Source organism: Cyprinodon tularosa, unplaced genomic scaffold, assembly GCF_016077235.1.
Source record: "Cyprinodon tularosa strain WSP-4 unplaced genomic scaffold, ASM1607723v1 ctg560, whole genome shotgun sequence".
In the NCBI taxonomy this organism is placed as follows: domain Eukaryota; kingdom Metazoa; phylum Chordata; class Actinopteri; order Cyprinodontiformes; family Cyprinodontidae; genus Cyprinodon; species Cyprinodon tularosa.
In genome coordinates, this window is record NW_024039297.1 from 309,555 (window position 1) to 330,913 (window position 21,359).

Sequence of the window (21,359 nt, forward strand, 5' to 3'; positions counted from 1 at the left end):
TCCATACTGCTCGTCCAATGTATTCCAAGTGTCCTGAGTGGGTAGCATCCAGAATTTACTCGAAACGAAGTCATTTAGAATGTTTTTAGAGCATAAACAGTAGTGTATAGGATTTCCTGAAAGCGCGCACATGCACATTCACGACGCTACGGAAGCCGGCAAACCAAGCCAGATGAAAGTGCGCATTCAGCGTCTGCTCTGCCGATAATGCAAGCGTAGAAGAAGAAATGTGCTGTTTACCTGTGCAAAGAAAGAAACAACGAAAGAAAAATGTCTGAGGACTTCAGTGTTGAGGAAGAGCATGAGTTCTTTGCCGAGCTGAATGCGCTGGTTTGGTCTGCCGGCTTCCGTAGCGTCGTGAGCGCGCCTGTGCGCGCTTTCAGGAAATCCTATGCACTACTGTTTATGCTCTAAAACATTCTAAATGACTTCGTTTCGAGTAAATTCTGGATGCTACCCACTCAGGACACTTGGATTACATTGGACGAGCAGTATGGAGGAATATTGACACGTTTTTTGTGGACTTTTATGGACCTTTCTGTCTCGGGCGCCATAGACCTCCATTATTTGAATGTCAGCAGACAGCAAGAAGCCTCCCAGATCTCCAGATGCATTTGAGATATCAAAAAAGTACTCCAGAGTGTTGTTCAGCATGGGGGTGAGTAGAAAATGAAGGCTAATCATGTTTTGGGTGTACTATTCCTTTAAGGCCTGCTTATCCTCCCTCTGCAGTGTGTCGCAGATATTTTTGATTTCTGCCCAACATTGAAGCGTGGTCTGCGCTGTTATTCCACGCCATGTAGCCAGAGGGCCAATCAGGATCCAGCTGTGGGTCTAGATACGGCCGAGGCGGTGAGGAAGGGGGGGAAAGTCTGTGCGACAATATCTGCCATAACTGCGACACACAAGCAGACGACCTTTTTCTGAGCATAAACCAGCCTTTAGGATACTATGGTTACCTGGCTAGCATTGTTAGCTTCACGCTAGCTCACTGCTGTCCCTACCTGATTGGTCCTGTAAGCACGATCTGACCTGCGTGAACAGATATACATCTGGATGTCCATAAATAAGGTAATTATTATACTAAAATGACTTATTTCCATCATTAACTCACTAAATAATGATAATACTGTCCTTTAAAAAATATTTTGATACTTTTGTGAGACAATTTTGATGCTTTTTCCATTTTTTCTGTTAAACACCTTCTATGACATCATCATGTGACATCAGAGCAGTAATTCTGATTAAACCGTGTTTATCTGCATTCTAGTTGTTTCTTTCTTTAGATTACGCACTAAAGGAAAACATTAAACTATAAAAAACTAAATTTATGTTTAAATCCAAAGCTGATCAAGTTAGCTCTTGGAAGTAGCGTAGCATCCCATTTCCTGTGCAGATCAGGTGATAAAACTGAATTTTAAGGTATTTATTTTCTCAGGAAATAAATTATTAACCTTTGACATATTATAATTTTATAAAACTGGAACTCGACGCTATTTCTGACATTTTGAATTGAAAAAGTTTCCTGGATGGAAGAGAAACGTCTTTAAACTTGGAAACAAAGTCCAGAGGATTGATTTGAACTCTTTTGGAATAAATTGTTGAAAGACAACTTTAACTTTAAAGGAGTCGAACCTTTATGGAAAACACTGAGGACCCTGGTCAGTAAACAGATTACGGCTGTAATGGTTTAATTAATAATCAGTAGTTGGGTTTTACCCATGATATGGACGATTATTAATTAACCTTCCTGCTCTAATGATTTAATATATCCAGAATCTCTTGGTGGAAACAGCAGCTCTGTGGTTTTGGGTCAGAATCTTTCATATTTCATTGAAGCAAAGTGGACCGAAATGGGTCAGAATCAAATTGGCTAAGAAACCAGTTTCCTGAACTGGTTCGGTTCTGATTTCCTCCAGAACTTCCTGGATCTTAAGCCAGAAACGTTCCTCAGAGGTTCCGTTCCATCCATGAGGAGAACTTTCAGAACATCACAGAAAGCTTTGGCTGGACTTTGGAGACCTTTAGAGTCGAGCCAGACAGAACCATCAGAACCTGGGTCACCATGGGAACCATCAGCTGTGGCACCAGGTCAGATTTCTGTTCTGGTCCAGTTCTGGCGGGTCAGGTGTTCTGTCCCTCCTCCAATCATCTTCTCCTCTCTGTAAAGGTGCTGTCCTCTGATTGGCTGAGCAGCTGTTCAATAAAGATCCTGCAGAACCGAACCTGGAAGTCTGGCAGCAGAACCTCAGAGCAGGTGAGGCTGGTTTATTCTCAGCGCGTATGCGCTCTCTGGTAATCCCCCCCATTCCGCGCATGCGTGCAGGCCTGCTAAGGCAGCAGAGTGAACAGATTGTCCTCCCCTGTGATGCTGATCCTCACCTGAAAGCAAACAGTCTGCTGCGGTGAGGGAGGGAGGGGCCCCGTGGAAGGGGAGGGGGGAGCATGCGCGCTGCTCTCCATCCGCTCCGCATCTCTCCCCCCTCCCTCCCCTCTCCTTTTCTGCAGCATCAGTACCACTCCCCCCTCCCTCCCCCTCTCTCTCGCTCACTCGGTTTTTCCTGCCGGGTTGCTGCTGCTTTGCGCGCTGCGGGGCCACACTGCGACCGCACCGAGGAGGAAGAGGAGAAGGCGCGGAGCTAAAGGGGGGGCAGAGGTCCAGATCTAGAGGAAGAAACAGCGAACCGAGGAGGAGGACCGATTCCCGCACCGTCACGCACGGATTAAAAAAAAAAAGAGGCAGAAGGCGGGACGCGTCACAGCGCTCTTCCTCCTTCCATCTCTGCTCCGCGTCCAGGAGAAGAGGAAGAGGAGGACACCCGGAGGGAACCGCTGGGGATCTCGGTGTCGGACAGCTCCCCCCCCCTCCCCGGAAACGGATCAGGGCCGATTCTCCGCTCTCTAGCAGCCGGACACCATGAAGGACCGCACGGCGGAACTGCGAAGCGTAAGCTCCTTCTGCTCTCCATCCTCCTGCTGGCCTCCATCTTCCTCCCCTCCCTCCCTCCTCTCCGGGCCGCAGCATCCCGGCCTCCGCGCGGAGGAGAGGAAGGATGGAGGAGGAGAGCCGCCCGGAACCGCAGGGTTGCGGGTTTTTTTGTGGATGCGGGTGGCGCTGCGGCCTGGAGCCGTTCATGCTGTGAATACAGAGTGTGCTGCAGAGCCTGTAATGGAGTCTGTGCGGTGTGTGCGTGGACGGATGCGTGGCTGCAGCCTCTTTCTGTGCGGGATCTCCGCCTCTATAGACGCAGAGGCCCGCGCTGGGTTCTTAACTCTCCTCATGCGTGACGGGAGCACGGAATAAAACGCACCCATCCGAGCTCATTCTGATTCAGTCCATGCGTGAGAGGATGAGGAGGGGGAGGGAGGGGGGGTCAGCTGGGATGAAGAAAATTGCTGATTTTTTCTTTCATTTTTTTCCGACGGAGGCCGCATCCGGCGGGGGGGTGGGGGGGGGGTTGGTTGCAGGCGGGCTCTCTGCTCGGGTGATAGTGGAGGGGGGGGGGGGGGGGGGCTGGGGGGGTGGCTCGTGGCAGGAAAGCCTCACCCATCAGCGGGTGAGAACTGAAAGCTCTGCGGTGCGATGCGACGTTTCAAGAGCGAACAGCTGATGCTGGGGGTGGGGGGGGGGGTGGGGGTTCAAGCAGGTTCAGGGATGCACTCTGTTGCATTTCTTCATCATGTCGGGTTGGGGTGGGGCTATGGGGGGGGGATCAATAGCTTGTGATCAGTAAATCATTTGCATGGAAGCAGAGTTTACTGCACTGCTGTCCATCATCATCATCATCACTGATCAGCTTCTATGATTTAAAATATGTTGATTTTCATCTCCTAAAATATTTGAACTGGAAAATATTTGAACTATTTGAGCTGAAAAATTCATCTCTAAAAATCCTCCAGTTCTTGGTGGACGATTAAGAATCATCCCAGCAAACTGGTTCAGTTCCCTAAAGGAGCATGTGGCGACAGTGGAGAGGAAACCTCCAACTGGACCCAGAGTCTCTTTAAGGAGAGACAGAACTTCCAGTTAGTCCCAGAAAAGCTCAGCCAGGAGCTAAAGGAGCAGGTGGATCATCTAGAGAAGGGAAACAGGAAGTCATCAGCAGTCAGATGGAGCAGTCAGGGGTGAAAGGTCACTGAGGAACGCCCTCAGTGTGTCTGATTGTGCGTTCTTGTGTCCTCGTAAAAAGTCATCATCCTCAGTCCTAGCACGGTTCCAATTCACTAGAACAGCAGACCGAGTCCCCGGATGTTGTTCTGGCCCCTCCCTCTTTACCCAGCATGCATCAGAGCAGACCTGTCCGTTCTCCAGACTGACAGCTGTCCCAGCATGCACTGCAGCAGCAGCAGCTTCCAGGTTAGCGCTCACAGAGCTCAGAGGATTAAGTTAAAAGTTCTCTTTTCTGTTGCTGCTGTTCAATAAAAGTACGTTTTAAGATCATTTGAGGCGAGAATATTAAAATTTAAGCTTCATTATATGGAACATTTACTGATTTAGTGCGGAATTTAAAAAGATTTTCAGATGTTGAGAGGACAGTAGCAACCAGCGGAGCTCTGAGGGTAACCACAGCCAGGGCAAACGTTAGCCCGTCTGCAGCGGCCAGGGCTAACGTTAGCCCGTCTGCAGTGGCCAGGGCTAACGTTAATCCATCTGCAGTGGCCAGGGCTAACGTTAGTCTGTCTGCAGCGGCCATGGCTAACGTTAGTCCGTCTGCAGCGGCCAGGGCTAACGTTATTCCATCTACTGCGGCCATGGCTAACATTAGCCCGTCTGCAGCAGGTCAACGTTAGCCCGTCTGCAGCAGGTCAACGTTAGCCCGTCTGCAGCAGCCAGGGCTAATGGTAATCCGTCTACTGCGCCCATGGCAAACGTTAGCCCGTCTGCAGCAGGTTAACGTTAGCCCGTCTGCAGCAGCCAGGGCTAACGTTAGCCCGTCTACTGCGGCCATGGCTAACGTTAGCCCGTCTGCAGCAGGTTAACATTAGCCCGTCTGCAGCAGGTCAACGTTAGCCCGTCTGCAGCAGGTTAACATTAGCCCGTCTGCAGCAGGTCAACGTTAGCCCGTCTGCAGCAGCCAGGGCTAATGTTAATCCGTCTCCTGCGGCCAGGGCTAACGTTAGCCCGTCTGGAGCAGGCTAACGTTAGCCCGTGTGCATAGCCGTGTGTGAAGTACCGCTGCCTCTGGTGGAGGTTTGATTGTTTTATTTGGTAAAATGTTTCTGTTTATTTGACTGTGTTTATTATTATTCCCCCAATAAATGAAAAAAGTCCTAATTTATTATAATCTAGAGACAGGAGTTGAAAATGCAGCTCCAGACTAGCTTGAATGTGGTGATGTCATCAGTATGCTTCTGTTCTAGTGGATCCAGATCTATCCAGACTTTCCTGGGTTCTAGTCAGGAACAGACTTGGCGAGGAGACGAGTCCGTTCTCGCGTTCTAGTGAACTGAGAAACGGCCTGAGTTCAAGATGAAGGAATGTCTGCCACAGTTAGAGGTCAAAGGTCAAACCCATTCATCCATTTCACTTCAATTTCTTCTATTAGGATTATGGGACATCTTGTGGGCGACCCCTGATCTAAAAAATGTTTTCTATGTTTTTTGCTATTTCATCTGCTGCAGAGGACAAAGGGCCTGAGTTCAGAATGTGAAGTCTGACAAACATGGACCCCTTCATGCACAGATTGATGCCTTGCCCATAGGCAAACACACATCTGCAAAACAGATCTACAAATAAGCCAAATGTTTATTAAAATCTGTGTATTTGGCCTTAATTTCAGCAGCGAAACAGGATTTCTGCCCATAAAACAGTAATTAGATATTATGCACTTGAAATAAGATTACTTCATTTTTTTTTTATTCTAAAAGCAAATTATATCAATTTATTGGCAAATTGTTTAACTTCCCTGCTCAAATTAAAAAACACAAATTTTAATTAAAAAATGAAACATCATCTACATATAAAACTCAATAAAACAATTAGAATATATTTCTAATGAAAGTCTCACAGATTCCCTCCAAACTGTCAGGTGAACTGACGTGAGATTATTTTAGCAGTGGAGGAAGTTTGTGATGTAATTAATGGATGGATGGAAATGCTTCAAGGTGAATCTGAAGCTGTTTCTCCTGATGGTTGTTTCCAGCATCAGTCCTTAAAACAGGGATATTCTGGTTTATTAATGATGGAGTCACTGGCTGCGCTGATTGTTGCCGCCGCATGTCAACATTATTTTAAAGAGCTGGAAATGTTATCCGCACACATGGAGCGGCAGACGGATCGTTGGTGTTTGTTTGGAGCTGAGTGTTCGTTTGATCACATCTCCTGTTTCATTTTCATTGATTAAAACAGGGGGTGGTGGGAGGCGGGGGCCCGGCGGGGACGTAACTCGCCGTTTCCACTGGTGGATAGACGCTGCCTTTTCTCATCAACCCTGAAAACATTACAGTGACGTCACTCTGACATAAAATCAACATACACTGCAAAAACTAATTCCTAAATAAGGTCTATTTACCCTTAATTTGAGTTTGTAAATAGGATGGAATTAGTATTTTTACTGTTAGAATAAAATAATTAGATAATATTCACTTAAAATAGACAATAAAATATTTTTTCTAATTTTGAATTCAAATGTTCTTGTTTCTCCAGCGGGACGGAGTCGTTTCTTAACGGCAGATTAAACTTCGCTGTTATAGTGAATTCACTTTACTGCCTGGAAAGAGTGAAACCTCTGTGTGTTTTTAAGCTCCGCCCCCTAATAATCTGCCTTCACCCGGTAAACCCGATGCTGTTTTCTCCTTTTCATTTCTTCTTTTTCTTATTTCCGCCCTCTGTGCATGGATGCTCCTCCTCTGCAGCAGGAAATGGAGGATCGAACCATCGATGGTTGTTTTTGCTCGTTTTAAACTCCTCCCCCACAAACAACACATTTCCATATAAAGCTAAATCCGTTAAGGTGAACAAGTTTGGCCCCTTGTTGTTTTATTCTGAATGTAAATTCTCTTGTTACATTGGCAAATTGTTTCACTAAAGCACTTATTTTAAGAAAAACGACTTATCTAGATTTCATTTTTTGCAGTGTAAAATCAGTTATCTGATGTCCCCACAAGGTGAGAAGATCCCACAATGTAGGCGTGTGCTAAGGTCCTCACAAACACATATAAAGAGGTGCAAACGCACGTTTAAAGTTAAGAGTTATTTCATTTGGTTTTATTACAGGAATTCTGTTCAAATTCTTTTAATTTTGATCCTAAAACAGATTAAAGTTCTTTACATGAAGGAAACAAACATGAAAAACAAAATAAAAACAATGTAAGCGTCACTGTTAGCAGGCGGCTAATCGTACATACGCAGATGTGGAGCAATAGATGCTGACATACGGATGGTGATTGGATATCGCAGTCAAAGGAAGGATTCTAATCTGGATTAAAAGCCGTTTAGGATTTGATCGTTTATATTGTTTGGTTTGGAGTTTGTTCCAGATTAGAGGAGCAGAACTAAAAGCTGCTTCTCCCATCATTCCCTCCCAGGAGGAGACAAATGAACTGAATCGATTTCTGTTGAGCTTCATGATAATCAGTTTAATTCCATTTTAATCTAAACACTCCTGCTAAAACACATCAAACTATTTCATTCATCCAGTTAGAATTCATTTGGATTTAATTAGGAACGCTTTAGATAAATACAATTCATTCACATTAAATAGATTTAGAGAATAATTTTCATTAATTTCAGAAATATTTAAATTATTCAAAATAAAAACTTTACATTCTGCAATTTGTTTTGTTTCTATATTTACGAGTATTTCGTTTAGTTTCAGAGCAGAGTTCCGGTGTAATCACTTTGAAATGACTTCATACTTTTATGCTCTAATTCAAGACGATTTAAGAAAAGTTCAGTTAGTTTAGAATCAGGACATTATTAACCTCCACTGTCAAATTTATCTAGTGGCGTTTATTTCATCATCTGGGTTAATGAGAAACGCCTTGATTAAGTTCACCGGATTTATTAGTCATTTTGTTAACACCAGGGTCAAACAGCAAAAAATTTAAAAATATGCTGTTGTCTATTAGAAAACATTAAACAGAAGAAAAGAAGGGATAGTAGGGGGCAGGGAGGGAATAATGCGCCTTTAACTCCATCCTACTGGGGGTTGGATGGAATTAATCCATCCAACAATTAATGTTTAACTTTGTGAATTTTACTTTTCATGGTTTATTTTTTTTCTGAAAACAAACAAATGTTTTAGTGTATTTAAATATTCTTAGTGGGGTTAAGAGTAATAGAATATTCTGATAGGATGGATTACAAACATTTTTAATCTATTGCTATAGAGAAACATATTTATACAGATACTATATAGATATATATATCTATATAGATATATATATCTATATATATATATATATATAGATATATATATCTATATCTATATATATAGATATATATATCTATATCTATATATATATATAGATATATATATCTATATCTATATATATATAGATATATATATCTATATCTATATATATAGATATATGTATAGATATATGTAATATATATATAGTTTCTCATGTTCCTTTTTCCTGATGTCACAGTCACTTGGTATTGCTATGGCAACCACAACTGCTTTCCTGTGCTTTTGTCCACCACCACAATGTCTGGTTGGTTTGCCATATATATATATATATATATAGATATATAGATAGATAGATAGATAGATAGATGATAGATAGATAGATAGATAGATAGATAGATAGATAGATAGATAGATAGATAGATAGATAGATAGATAGATAGATAGAATATTGTATTTCCAACATAATTAAACATATACATAAATGGTTACCTGTCTGACCTATATCTGATTTAAAAAAGATCATTAATACCATAAAGACTTAAATATATTTGGAAAATGGAGCATACTCTATTCTATTTTATTCTGTTCTTTTCTATTCTACTCTATTCTATAGTAATCTATCCTTTTCTGTTCTATCCCCTTCTATTCTGTTCAGATCAGATTCTCTGAATGTATTCATTGTTTTAAAACGTTCCCTGTACTTCATAAAAAGGCAAACGGAGGAGGTTGTGGGTTCAGGAGGAGACGATGGAGACGAAGCCATGGTTGCTCAGATCTGCTTAGAGATCCGCTTTCCTCCGCCCTCCCAGGTGGAGCTAGTTTCTCTTTATTTACTCAGAGAACACACACACCTGCTGCGGTGAGGCGTTCAAGGACACCTGGACAGCTCTGATCACTCCTTCAAATTAAAGGCTGGATCTGTTACTCAGTCCTTTCAGAATAAAGCAGGAGAGACTGTAGTGGCTGTTCTACTGAATGCGTTTCTATACCTCAAAGATTACCTATAGATTAACTATTCAAAATCCAGTTATGAGTTCAGTTTAGGCCTTAACTGAATTAGTCAGAACACACTCTATCTATTCTATTCTATTCTATTCTATTCTATTCTATTCTATTCTATTCTATTCTATTCTATTCTATTCTATTCATATAATTATGTGTTTGGGCTCCGGTGGAACCCGCTCCTCTGTCTCTGTTCTGGTCCGTCTCTGCGGCAGACAGACCTTCACTAAGAACAAAAAGCTGCAGCTTTATTGATTCAGCTTCATTCGTTCTAGAAGAAACTATCAGTTGAGATGTGTTCAGGAACCAGCAGAAATCTGGACGTTTCAGCACGTAGGTAACTAAACCAGAAAGGGTGCTGCTCTGTCCATCACTGTTTCTTTGGTCTATAAACCATTTCATCATAGATTTCATCAGATTGTTTCTCAAATTAAATAAAAATAAAAAACACTCAAAATGTAGACGTTTGTCAGAAGGTTGGAGAAGCTCATCAGGAGGACCAGCTCTGTCCTAGGATGTCCTCTGGACAGTGCAGGTGGTGGAAGACAGCAGGGCTGTGAGAACAATTCACAGCCGCTTGGTGCACAAAGCAGCGCCTCCGCAGATCCTTCCTCTCTCCTGCTGCCAGCAGATTCAATACGTGTTTGAAGATCTGCTGTTAGATGCACATCTTACGGGTTTCTAGGCATTAGTCCCTGAATTCTATTTTATTCTATTATGTTCTATTCAAATATTCTATTCTGTTGTAGTTCATTCAGTTCTTTTCTATTCTGTTCTGTTAATTTCTAAATGCTGAAATCACATTCAATCTAAGCCGATCTAATTTTACTCCTGTAAAAAGCAGAAACTGTTAAAATAACTGATAAAGTTTAATCTTGACATTCCACTAAGTTAATCTTTATTGTTTTATTTTTAAAAAACTTTAGATGGTCTTTTCCTGATGAAGTTGACATCATTAATCTGCCTCTGCGCACAACAGAGTTCTCCGTCATTAACCAAACATGTCACCTTGGTGTGGAACCACAATAACTGAAGTGAAATTTAAAAAGAGTCAAATTAGGCTAAAGGTCCTGAAATGGCTGCTGAGGAAACCAAAAGAATAACTGCTCTGGAAATCAGCAGAATCCTTTGGACGCAGTAACTCAGACGTGTGCAGCCGCATTGAAGGGAGTGGAACCCTGCTAGCGTGCCTCCGCCTCAGTGGTCAAACAGCAGCCGCATCAAGGACAAGTGCGACGTTTCTGTAGGCGCATAGAGGTCACATTCCCAGCTCTGTGCTGGAGTCAGTGAGCGCTGAGGTCAGCGGCGGAGCAGGAATCTAAGCTGATCAGAAGGATGCAGAGCTTCACCGCAGCGTTCAAAGAAAAGGCCTCATCTCACTTTACTGAGGAAGCAGCTCATTAGGCGCTGCGCTGCACGCCGATGACCTCCATGTTTACTTTACGGTTGGGAAACATGCAGCGGGATGATTGCAGGCTGCACCTCTGGGTCAGTGCTGCTGGGGGGGGTGGGCCTCGCCCTCTCTATCAATACGCCGGTCCTACATGGAGTGCTGTCCTAGGATGCCCTATGACCCCCTTATGGCCCCTTCTTTCCATGAAGGGGTCTTCAGATCATCCCCAAACTATCTGAACTTCAGCATCCGACAGAGAAAAACATCTTTCCCAGGAGAACATCTCAGACCTGGACGCTCAGAGAAACGACCAAAAACCCAAGAGCTCCGCCTGCAGCGGCCAGGGCTAACGTTAGCCCGTCTGCAGCGGCCAGGGCTAATGCTAGCCCGTCTGCAGCGGCCAGGGCTAACGTTAGCCCCTCTGCAGCGGGCAGGGCTAACGTTAGCCCGTGTGTAGCGGCCGGGGCTAACGCTAGCCCGCCTGCAGCGGCCAGGGCTAACGTTAGCCCGTCTGCAGCGGCCAGGGCTAACGCTAGCCCGTCTGCAGCGGCCAGGGCTAACGTTAGCCCCTCTGCAGCGGGCAGGGCTAACGTTAGCCCGTGTGTAGCGGCCGGGGCTAACGTTAGCCCGTCTGCAGCGGGCAGGGCTGACGCTAGCCCGTCTGCAGCGGGCAGGGCTGATGTTAGCCCGTCTGCAGCGGGCAGGGCTGATGTTAGCCCGTCTGCAGCGGGCAGGGCTGACGCTAGCCCGTCTGCAGCGGGCAGGGCTGATGTTAGCCCGTCTGCAGCGGGCAGGGCTGATGTTAGCCCGTCTGCAGCGGCCAGGGCTAACGTTAGCCCGTCTGCAGCGGGCAGGGCTAACGCTAGCCTGTCTGCAGCGGGCAGGGCTGACGTTAGCCCGTCTGCAGCGGCCAGGGCTAACGTTAGCCCGTCTGCAGCGGCCAGAGCTAACGCTAGCCCGTCTGCAGCGGGCAGGGCTGACGTTAGCCCGTCTGCTCTGCTCTGATGGAGGTTTAATTGTTTTATTTGTCAAAATGTTCATTTGATTTCTGTTTATCTGTGTTTATTATTATTCCTCCACTAAATGAAAATAGTCATAATTCATTATTATCTAGAGACTATTAATAGCAGGAGGTGAAATGCAGCTCCAGAGGAGCCGAGCGTGTGGTGATGTCATCAGTACGCTGCTGTTCCAGTTAACCCAGATCTATGCTGCGTGCTACCGTTCTCCCCGAGTCCAGACTTTCCTGGGTTCTAGTCAGGAACAGACTTGGGTACGAGTCCCTACTCGTGTTCTAGTGAACTGAGAAACGGCCAATATTTATTCACCTTTCTGATGGAGTTTTTATCCTTTAACGAGGACCAATACGAAGCAATCAGTCTTACTGGTTTTATTGATGCTCGCTGGTTTAATCATTGCTGCTAAATGTTTGGATCTTATGCAGAGCCGCTGGAAGTTCATTATCTTTCACAACGTTTTCCACATTTTAATTAGTGTAAACCAGAGTCTAACCTTTTGTATGGGTTCTGTGGTCGTTGGGTTGGGTTCGGTTGGCAGCGAGCTGCTGTTAGCGGGTGTGAAGGGTGGCGGTCAGTGTGTAGCCCTGTGTGCGGCGCTGCTGTGCCTGGATGGGGAAGGCGGGCCCTCGGTAATCGGGTCGCAGCGAGTGGTCCTAGCACCGCGTCCTTTCTGTGCCTTTTTACAGGGTTGGGCTGATGGCTCCGGGGCCGGTGGCGTTCCAGCTGTGGGTTCTCGCCTGCACCAGCTGACTGGTATCCATGGCGGTTCTTGTTGTTCTGGAGCCCAGACCGTAATGATGGAAATCCATCTGGAGCTGTGGCTGCAGCTAAACTGTGTAACTAGCTAAGGTTTGTAGTTAAATGATGCTTTTAATCGGTTTTATTGCCATTAGGCACTTTATTAAAGCCAGAGGAAACGAGCCGTTGATACTTTAGTCGATTCTGAATCCAGCTGATGCTGTGAGAGGAGCACTGATGATAAAAGAATCGGATCTGATCCCAACATAGTTTGCTGTGTTCAGACGCCACAGACTGTCCCGTTGATTTTTGTGTAATCTATTTATTTACCGGATCGAAATTTGACTCCAAACCTTAATTATCCTTCAGATAATCAAACTTTCCTTTTCCTGATCTGAAGCCTTTCCTATAACAGACCACTGTAACGACGGTTTAATGATCCTTTCATAGAGCTTAACAATGCGTGAAGAAGTGTTTTTATAAACCCGCTAGAAGACGGTTGACTGACCTCACAGCTGGGTTTGGTCATGTGACCCATCTAGAGGCACCGAGCATGCTGGGAAATTCTCTCCATTTTTATTACTTGGAGCATTTTTAGCGCAATTGAACCAACCGCATAGACAAAGGAAAGATAATCTACCATCACACACCATAAAACTGCTCTTTCCATTTGACCTTTAGCACTGATGGGGGCCACCGGGCCCTCTGACAACCAGAAGGCAATGATGGTCAACTGGACACCCTCATTGCCTACTCAGGGCTTGAACCAACAACCCTTCGGCTGCAGAGCAAACTCCTGCACCCAGCTACATGTATGTGGCCCCTACATGGCTCAGGTGGGGTAAGATGTCCAACTGGAGGGTTACTGCTTGGTTGTAGTTCCCTTGGGCAACAAACTTCCCTCCATTTTGTACCTCAGTGTGCCCCAGGGCAGCAGTGGCTACAGTGCAGCTCACCCCTATCAGCGTGTAAATGGGCGTACGGCTGGTTGCAGAGTAGAGTTGCGTAAAATGCTGCAAAAGTACAGAAGATGACATTGTCTTTTATTGCAGAAGGAATCAGGAAGCAGAGGATATCGGGTTATATTTGAATTTTTGAAACAGATTAGGTTTTATAATAGGATATAGTTTTTTTTTTCCTGCCATGTGGTCCACACTCCATACCAGTTGGTGGCGGTAATGCTCACCTAACGTTTTTTGCCAACCGCCAATAAAACTCAATAAGAAGAAGAAGAAAAAGTGCAGAAGATTTAATGAATCTTCAACTTTCCTGGTTCTAGTTGAACATTTCTGTGGGTGACAGGCCTTGATTTGTCGTCTCTAAAATCAGAACCGAGGAACCGATGAAGCGCAGCGGCACCCGGTCACCGGGTCACCTTGGGACCCTCAACATGTGAATTTTCATCTTTTTAAATCTAAACATCAGTAAAACTTAATTATTTTCAACATCTCACCAAACCCTTTATGACACATATAAAAAATATTTTTATTTCATTTTCTATATTTTAACATAAAACAAAATCATTTTATTTTAAATTATTTTGATATCCGTTCTTAAAAAGAAAATTTAACAAACTTAAAGATAAACTGAACATTATCCTTCCAACCAAAAACCTCCTGAATGTTCCCATAAAGATCTGGACGGTTGGAGATAATAACGGATTTTTCAGTTTTCAGGACACTCTGTCCTTTTGTTCCCGTCTAACTCTCCTTATTTTTGATAAATTAAAAAGCAGACGGGAGTAATCTTCCCGTTAGATGTTCCACCCGTGGTTCTAACCAGGTCTTTGCTGCACAAATCCCTGCAAACGTCCTTCCAGCCAAAGCTGGGAGGAAGCTGACTTTCCTCCATCCAGTATCTGCTGACTGGAGGCCATCCTGAGCCTGCAAGCTGATTGGTCCTTCAGATGATCATGTGACTAATAGCTGCCTCTGCTCAATGGCCCGTCCAGCCTTTATGTGTGTTTTATGTGTGTGCTGCCATGCATAATAGATGTACCCCTCCCCCCCTCCTGCAGCTCAGCGAGCAGCCTCCTCTTCCTCTCATCCTCCTCTTCCTCTCATCCTCCTCTTCCTCTCATCCTCCTCTTCCTCTCATCCTCCTCTTCCTCTCATCCTCTAAGGCGTGTTTGTTTCCTTCATCTCAACATGAACTGCTTCACAGCCAATCAAACGACTGCTTGTTATCATCCGTTTATTCGCCAGGTGATCCTTTCTGGCTTCATGCAGACGGAGGCTGCTGGGAAACAGGCAAAGCTGACGTCACGATGATGTCATGCTGATGTCACAGAGTCAGGAAAAAGTACTACTTCATTTGAAAAGTGTAAAAAGCAAAAATAAAATGACAGCTGGGCAAAGTCCTGACAAAAAAATTTAAAGTTAAGATTAAGAATAGCAAAAAAAAAGAATGGAAAGCTTATCAGGCAAGATGGGAGTTATAGAAAATGTAAAATAGAACAGGTTTATAGACGGTGGGACGGTGACAAGCATCAACCGATCTTAGAGCATGAAGAGACATGAAAACCCATTAGAAACTGGCTGAAAACCAGTTTAAACCCAGTACCAATCAGCTTTTAATGGCAGTGGGAACAGCTGACTGACGCGTGTCTATCCAGGTCAAACAACTCGGCAAGCGACTTGTTATAATCTCCTCAGCTCTGATCGGCATGCTGTGGGAACACCAGAGCCGAGTTGACGGGCTAAATTACGTGATACCATTGAACGCAACGTACGGACGCCTGATCTAACAAGCAGAATCAACTGCTCAACCAAGCACTAAGCTCACTTAGCTGATTGCTCCTTCCTGTGTTTCCAAAAAGGCCAAAGTAAATAACCCAGTCCTTGTTTTCACTGTAGACAAGCCATGATCTGCTTCTCTGTTCTCCATTTTTCATTTGGATGAAATAATAGCTGCATGAATCATGACAGCAGACAAGATAGAGGAGAGCAGGAGGCGGGGTTACCAATCTACTCGCTCTGGAGAGCAGAGTTCGCTGCTTTTAGATGTTGTCTCCAAAGTCTCCAGTAGCAGAAAAAAGTCTCTAGATTTGGCGCTAGGAGCTTTTTAGAAATCGAAGTGCTAGAGGGGTCTGAAAAGTGGCTAAATATAGCGACTAAAGCGCTAAGTTAGCAACACTGCTCTTTGCATGGTTTGTTTTCAAATGGTTTGCTTCCCTGTTTGATCTATTTTTCTCTCTTAACTGTTGGGTTAAAGGAAGAACATGTTTTTTAGGATGGAAACCTTTCCATAATATTTTGCTTTGGCCATTTTGTTTTCTGCAACAAAGTGAGCCGTTTTAAGAAGCCCCTTTATTTTATTTTTATGCTGCACGTGCGGATCATGGATAGCTTTGGTCATGATGACATCTTTAGCTTAAATTGGGAGAAACACCGTCAGCGTGGCGGCAGCGCATAGTTGAGGTTTTCCAAATTTGTTGGGTAAAGGCTACGGGGCGTACATTTTACAGATGGATCAGCTCGTTTCAGCAGGATGTAGCTTTAGCCAGTTAGCCTGAAACACGTCTTTCATCTGCTTAGGGATTGACGCCTGTAGGAGGAGTCAGGTGAGCATACCCCGTCAGACCAGCATACCTATATTCAATACACATGTACAGGACGTCAGATTTGCGTTTATTCCTTTAGTTTTGTATGAAAAATGGACTTTAAACTACCTCAGTGGGCGTCTATTCCTTTATTGTTTGTATTGTGTAGTCCGACTAAAACAGACCTGGGTTCCATCTGAGTCGGAGCTACGCCGCCCCCTGCAGGACATCATCCCCATTGACTTTAAATGTCTGACACGATTTTCTGTCGGATCGGACGCAAAATCGTCAGGTTAGCTCTGATAATGCTTTTTAGGGTTATTTATTTAGGGCGTAAAAAGGGCTGAAGATGAGTGGAAGTTAATGGGAGTCATCACATGGTCCTCACTACATATAGCAAAACCAGATGGTGTGTGCTCATTATCCAATCAGAGCCAGAACTGATTAATTATCTGTTAGAAACTGACTCGGGTATCGTGTTTGTCTGCTGCATGCGTCCAAACGAAGCTGTCAGGGTTTCTGTTTCTCTCTAAACTTTGGTTGCTCACACTGTTCTTCTTGTTAAGGTGGTTAAACATGCAGGATAGTTGGTTCTTTTCTAAATAGTTATTTCTTTTTATCTGCCTCTGACCCTCAGAAAAGGGGGGAGTCGCCATGGTAACAGGTTATTCAGCAGCTTAATTTATTTTTCCCTCCTAACAGAACCAGGTCAGATGAAGCTACTAAGATGAGGACAAAGCAGAGAGAACATAAAGTTAGGAGTGGAACTAACAGACACTGCAGAGTGGGAGAATAGAGATAGAATGAAGCAGAATGATGAAAAGAGGTCCCTATGTCCTCCAGCAGTCTAAGCCTATAGCAGCAGAACTATAGAGATAGATCAGGATAACCTGAGCCACTCTAACTAGAAGCTTTATCACAAAGGAAAGTTTTAAGCCTAGCCTTAAAAGTAGACAGGGTGTCTGCCTCACGGACTAAAACTGGTAGTTGGTTCCACAAGAGAGGAGCCTGATAACTAAAAGATCTGCCTCCCATTCTGATTTGGATGTTAGTGGTGCATTTATGGAAACTTGCCAAATCCTTAAAGTTTAATCCTAAAGGTGGTTGAAAAGCTAAAAGGAGAGTTAGTCTGATCAGGAAGCAGCCATGCTGAGGACCAACACTTCCTGTGGGAGGCAGTCAGCTCAGCTAAAAGGGGGTCAGCTATTGATTACCGAGCAGGTCTCAGATCAGACCTTCATGTGTTCACCTCCTCCTCCTCCTCTTACGTGTCCTCCTCCTCACCCTCATCCTCCTCCTCTTAAGTGCATTACACCGACTCTTCTTAAAGAAAACGGCTCTGCTTTTCTTCTTCCCGCTCATCCCTCTGGCGTCTCCTGAGCAGAGAAACGGGCTGATTATTTATAGACACAAAGAGGAGGAGCTGAGCGCCTCCTCTTGGAGGCTCCGGTCCGTCTCAGCTCTCAGGCTGAACCTCCGCTTCGGTCAGAGCTTCAATAATTCAACAGAAACCGTGTCCCGATAATCAGAACCAGGTTCCTGTGGTTCTGCTCTAAACCACCAGACATGTTGCCTTCAGGTAAATCTGGGATAATCCAGCATTGCCTCAAGTTCTACATCTGGACCTCTGCAACTACAGAAAATATAAATCTAAATAAGTCATTTTTCCTGAATTGAGGAGAGTGAGACACTTTGCCAATGGAAGAAAACAATTTACATTTAAAATAAGATAAAACAATTGCTTTGTCTTATTTCAAGTGCATTTTATCTAATTATCTTACTTTAAGAGTCAGATTACTCTTTCTATTGGCAAATTGTCCAATTTAGATACTCAAATTAAGGCTAAATACAATTAATTTAAGAAATTTCAACTTATCTTTAGATTATTTTTGCAGTATAGGACTCTATCTAGAGTCCTTGTTGAATCCGGACAGCCTTACAGGCGTTATGAAACGGACTCCACCTGAATGATGCTTCTCTAACTGGGCCTTCAGGAAAAGTTCAACCCAAAAACAAAAGTTCCCCAAATGTAATAAACCACCCAGTATTTGAAGGTGAGGACATTAGCATGTTTCCCACAGAATACAGAGAGAAAATAACAGATTTCTGTCCATTCTGTGAGGCAGGCTGTGCCTCTGCAATCTGTCATGCAAAGGATTGTGGGAAACAGTTCTTTGATGTCAGGAGGTCCCTATAGAACCTGCACTGGCGCTGCGAAGCATTGTGCTTCCTCTTCTTTGCTCCTTACTAACTGCCTGCTTCATTCCTCCGTAGCTAAAGTGTCCTTCCTGATTTGAGGCATTCTGATTGCGCCTCTTCCGGCTTCCCTGAGCGCTGTGTGGAGTCAGGAAGCTGAGGCGTTTCAAATTTATTTAACGTCCTCAGATGGAGAGATAGAACTCTGACCGAGGAAACCTCAGTACAAACATTTATACCTCACAACATCGCAACGCCCCCCAACAGAGGAACTATCCCACCCCCTGCATAAAGAACTTTCTCACATTTGAACATTTGGAGGAAAAACAGCTTGAGTTAATCAGGACCGTTCCCTGTGAGGTTAATCTATCAGATGGATCTCCTAATAACCAACATATTCTCATTATCAGTTCGTATGAAATCGTACGAAAAGTTATGCACAGTATTTCGTATGTTTTTGACGTTTGTCCTCGAAACAACACATCAGTGCGCATGCGCAGGCAGACAGACGAAAAAAGCAGATCCGCGGACGGATGTAAAACTGGGAAAAACAGTGCAATAATTACTTCTTCATGTCTCTAACTAGGTTGCTTGCTGTTTTGTATCTTAGGGTTAATTGTATCTTAAATTCTATGTTATTTAATGGTGCGTAATATGCGCAAGGATATCTTGTCTCGAGGCAAGACGTAAAAATACGATGAAATACGACGAAAAAAACGTCAAAAACGTACGAAATTACGGTGCATAACTTTTCGTACGATTTCATACGAACTCATAATGAGAATACAGTGTAATTACAGCAGTCCTCCCCTTCATGCCATGAAGGCGGCTGTGACTCATCCTTTTCTCTCATGACCTTCGTTTGGCGCCGTGAGGCTAAGATCTGACGTACCTCAACATGTTTTACTCCCCAGCTGACAGCCAGCTGCCTCGTCCTGAAAGCTGCAGATTATTCTCCCCTGGATTACAAAGCAGTTTTTTAATCTAGTCTCTTTAATTTCTCTAAATGATCTACCTGATGAGCAAACTTGCTAATCGTCATGGTAACGCATCTTACTCTGATTACTGACTCCTGTTATTTCAGACGGTGGATTCAGCCACTGGATACAAACATTAGTTCATAAAGTTGGGTTAAGGTGTGCTGCATTTCCACAACATGTTACCGACAGTGATGTAATGAATTATTACTGTTTTGCATGAATGAATTTCCGTGGTTCTGATCATTCAGTGGAGCAGTCAGGTGGTCCATGCTGAGCAGGTTTATCTTCTCAGGAAGCAGCTTCATGCTGCGGTTCTGTCCTCAGGCTGCTGGTTCTGCTCGGTTTTGTCCTTCGGGATCTCGTTGTGCTGCAGCAGCCGTCTGCTCCGCGGTGCCTTCAGGAGTTCAAGCCAGGCTCTGAAATCTAAGTGTCAGACTCAGGATGAAGATTCAGCATAAAGAAGACATTCCCATTGGCTGTTAAAGTCCGAGTCCTGGACTCGGTCCGTAGGGGGACAGACTCTCGAAGCACAGATGGACTCTGGGTCAAGCCAGCACTCCCAGAGGATTGTGGGTAAGATGCTGCTGGCGCTTAGTGCTGCCTCCACACACACCAACGCCGAGTGTGTATCCATGCATGCTAACACACACTCTGCTGGCATCAGAGCCGGCTGTGACACCTGAGGTCAGCGTCCTGATCTGAGCGTGTGTGACATGAGAGCGATGAAGAGGAGAGCGAGGAAGAGGAGAGCGAGGAAGAGGAGAGTGATTATCGGGGGGGGGGCAGGAAGGAGAGACGGGACCAAACAGGACAAAAGGGACGGATCTATGAAGGACACGAAGCTACGAAGAGGAAAACACAGCTTCTCTGATTTCTGAATTAAAGGACGAAAAATGGCAGATTATCAGAAATACTTTAATAATCCCAGAGGGAAAGTACTTCATTACTTAATTACTTAATTACTTATGATGTGAATCATAAACAAAAACAGCATCTATGATTTAATAATCATCGTTTTAAGAGCCAGAGACGCTTTATGAAAACTTTGCAGATTATTGGTTCTCAAATGAAAAGAAAAATGTTGTAAAAATGTGAAAATCAGTAAATATATTTACTTTATCAGCGAAACATTTCTAAATTAGACTGAAGTTCTAATTTAAATGTATAAATGCTGTTTGGTAAAACATTGCTGCTGAGCTGCAGCTTCTCTTCAGGAACCTTTCTGTGAGCTCAGGCTGCAGCTGTTGGTCGCTAACAGAAGCTAACAGGTTAAATGATGGGATTTCTGATCAGAGGGTGAAGACACCAACTGTAGGAGTTTAAAATATGACATATGATGTTTTAAACTCCTAAAGCTGGATTTAAAAACTCCACCAAAGTTAGAGGTGAGAATTCTTCAAGGGATAAGAGAGCCAGAAATATCTGATGAGATCAGAACTCCTGTTATGTTCTGTTGCCGTAAAAACGGAAATTTTAAGGTAAAAAGGGTTAAACGTAAAACGAGCAAAATATCCAAATAAAAAAAAACTATACTTTCCTGCAGCCTTTGCTAACAAATACACGCGTTTATTTAAACATCCGTCTACATAAAAGGTTTAGTGGATAAAATTCTTTCAGGTTTGCGTTCTGGGGCGAACATCTTTTCAGATCATTACTTAACTGCTTTTATCAATAACCATGCTGCATAAAAGTGATATTTACAAGCACTAATATCTATATGAATTGATCATTTAATACGTTTGATTAAAATAGTTATTTTTGTTGTCAAGTAATAGTTAATATATGAAAAAATGGTAACTAATATATGAAAAATTAAAATGTTTTGAATATTCCACTTGAGAGTATTATTGCTGCCACCATCTGAATTAGAGGGGAACTATAATAGGGGTGGCCAATGATTGGCTAAGGCCATGGCCCGCCCCCCATCTAGCTCCGCCCCTGTTTTAAACTTCCACATTTAAAAAAAATGTTTAATTTTATTTAGCCTGGATTAGAGGAAGGAAAACTGTGATTGTGGGTCTGATCAGAACTTTTCTCACTGGGCCTTCCTTTTCTTCTGCAAGCATGAAGACTCAGTGGTAGGAATGATTTAATGATGACATCATTTAATGATGACATCATTAAATGATGACATCA

The 21,359-nt window shown here is 43.8% G+C and overlaps 1 protein-coding gene across 1 annotated transcript in view; it reads left to right on the forward strand.

The window, feature by feature from the left end:
* The first annotated feature begins 2,535 nt into the window (after nucleotides 1-2,535).
* The window catches only part of stx1b (syntaxin 1B), a 53,385-nt gene continuing 34,561 nt past the window's right edge, over nucleotides 2,536-21,359 (forward strand). Inside the window, exon 1 of the mRNA XM_038305643.1 lies at nucleotides 2,536-2,947. Coding sequence (XP_038161571.1) covers nucleotides 2,918-2,947 — 30 coding nt within the window. The 5' untranslated portion in view covers nucleotides 2,536-2,917. The remainder of the gene's footprint in view (nucleotides 2,948-21,359) is intronic.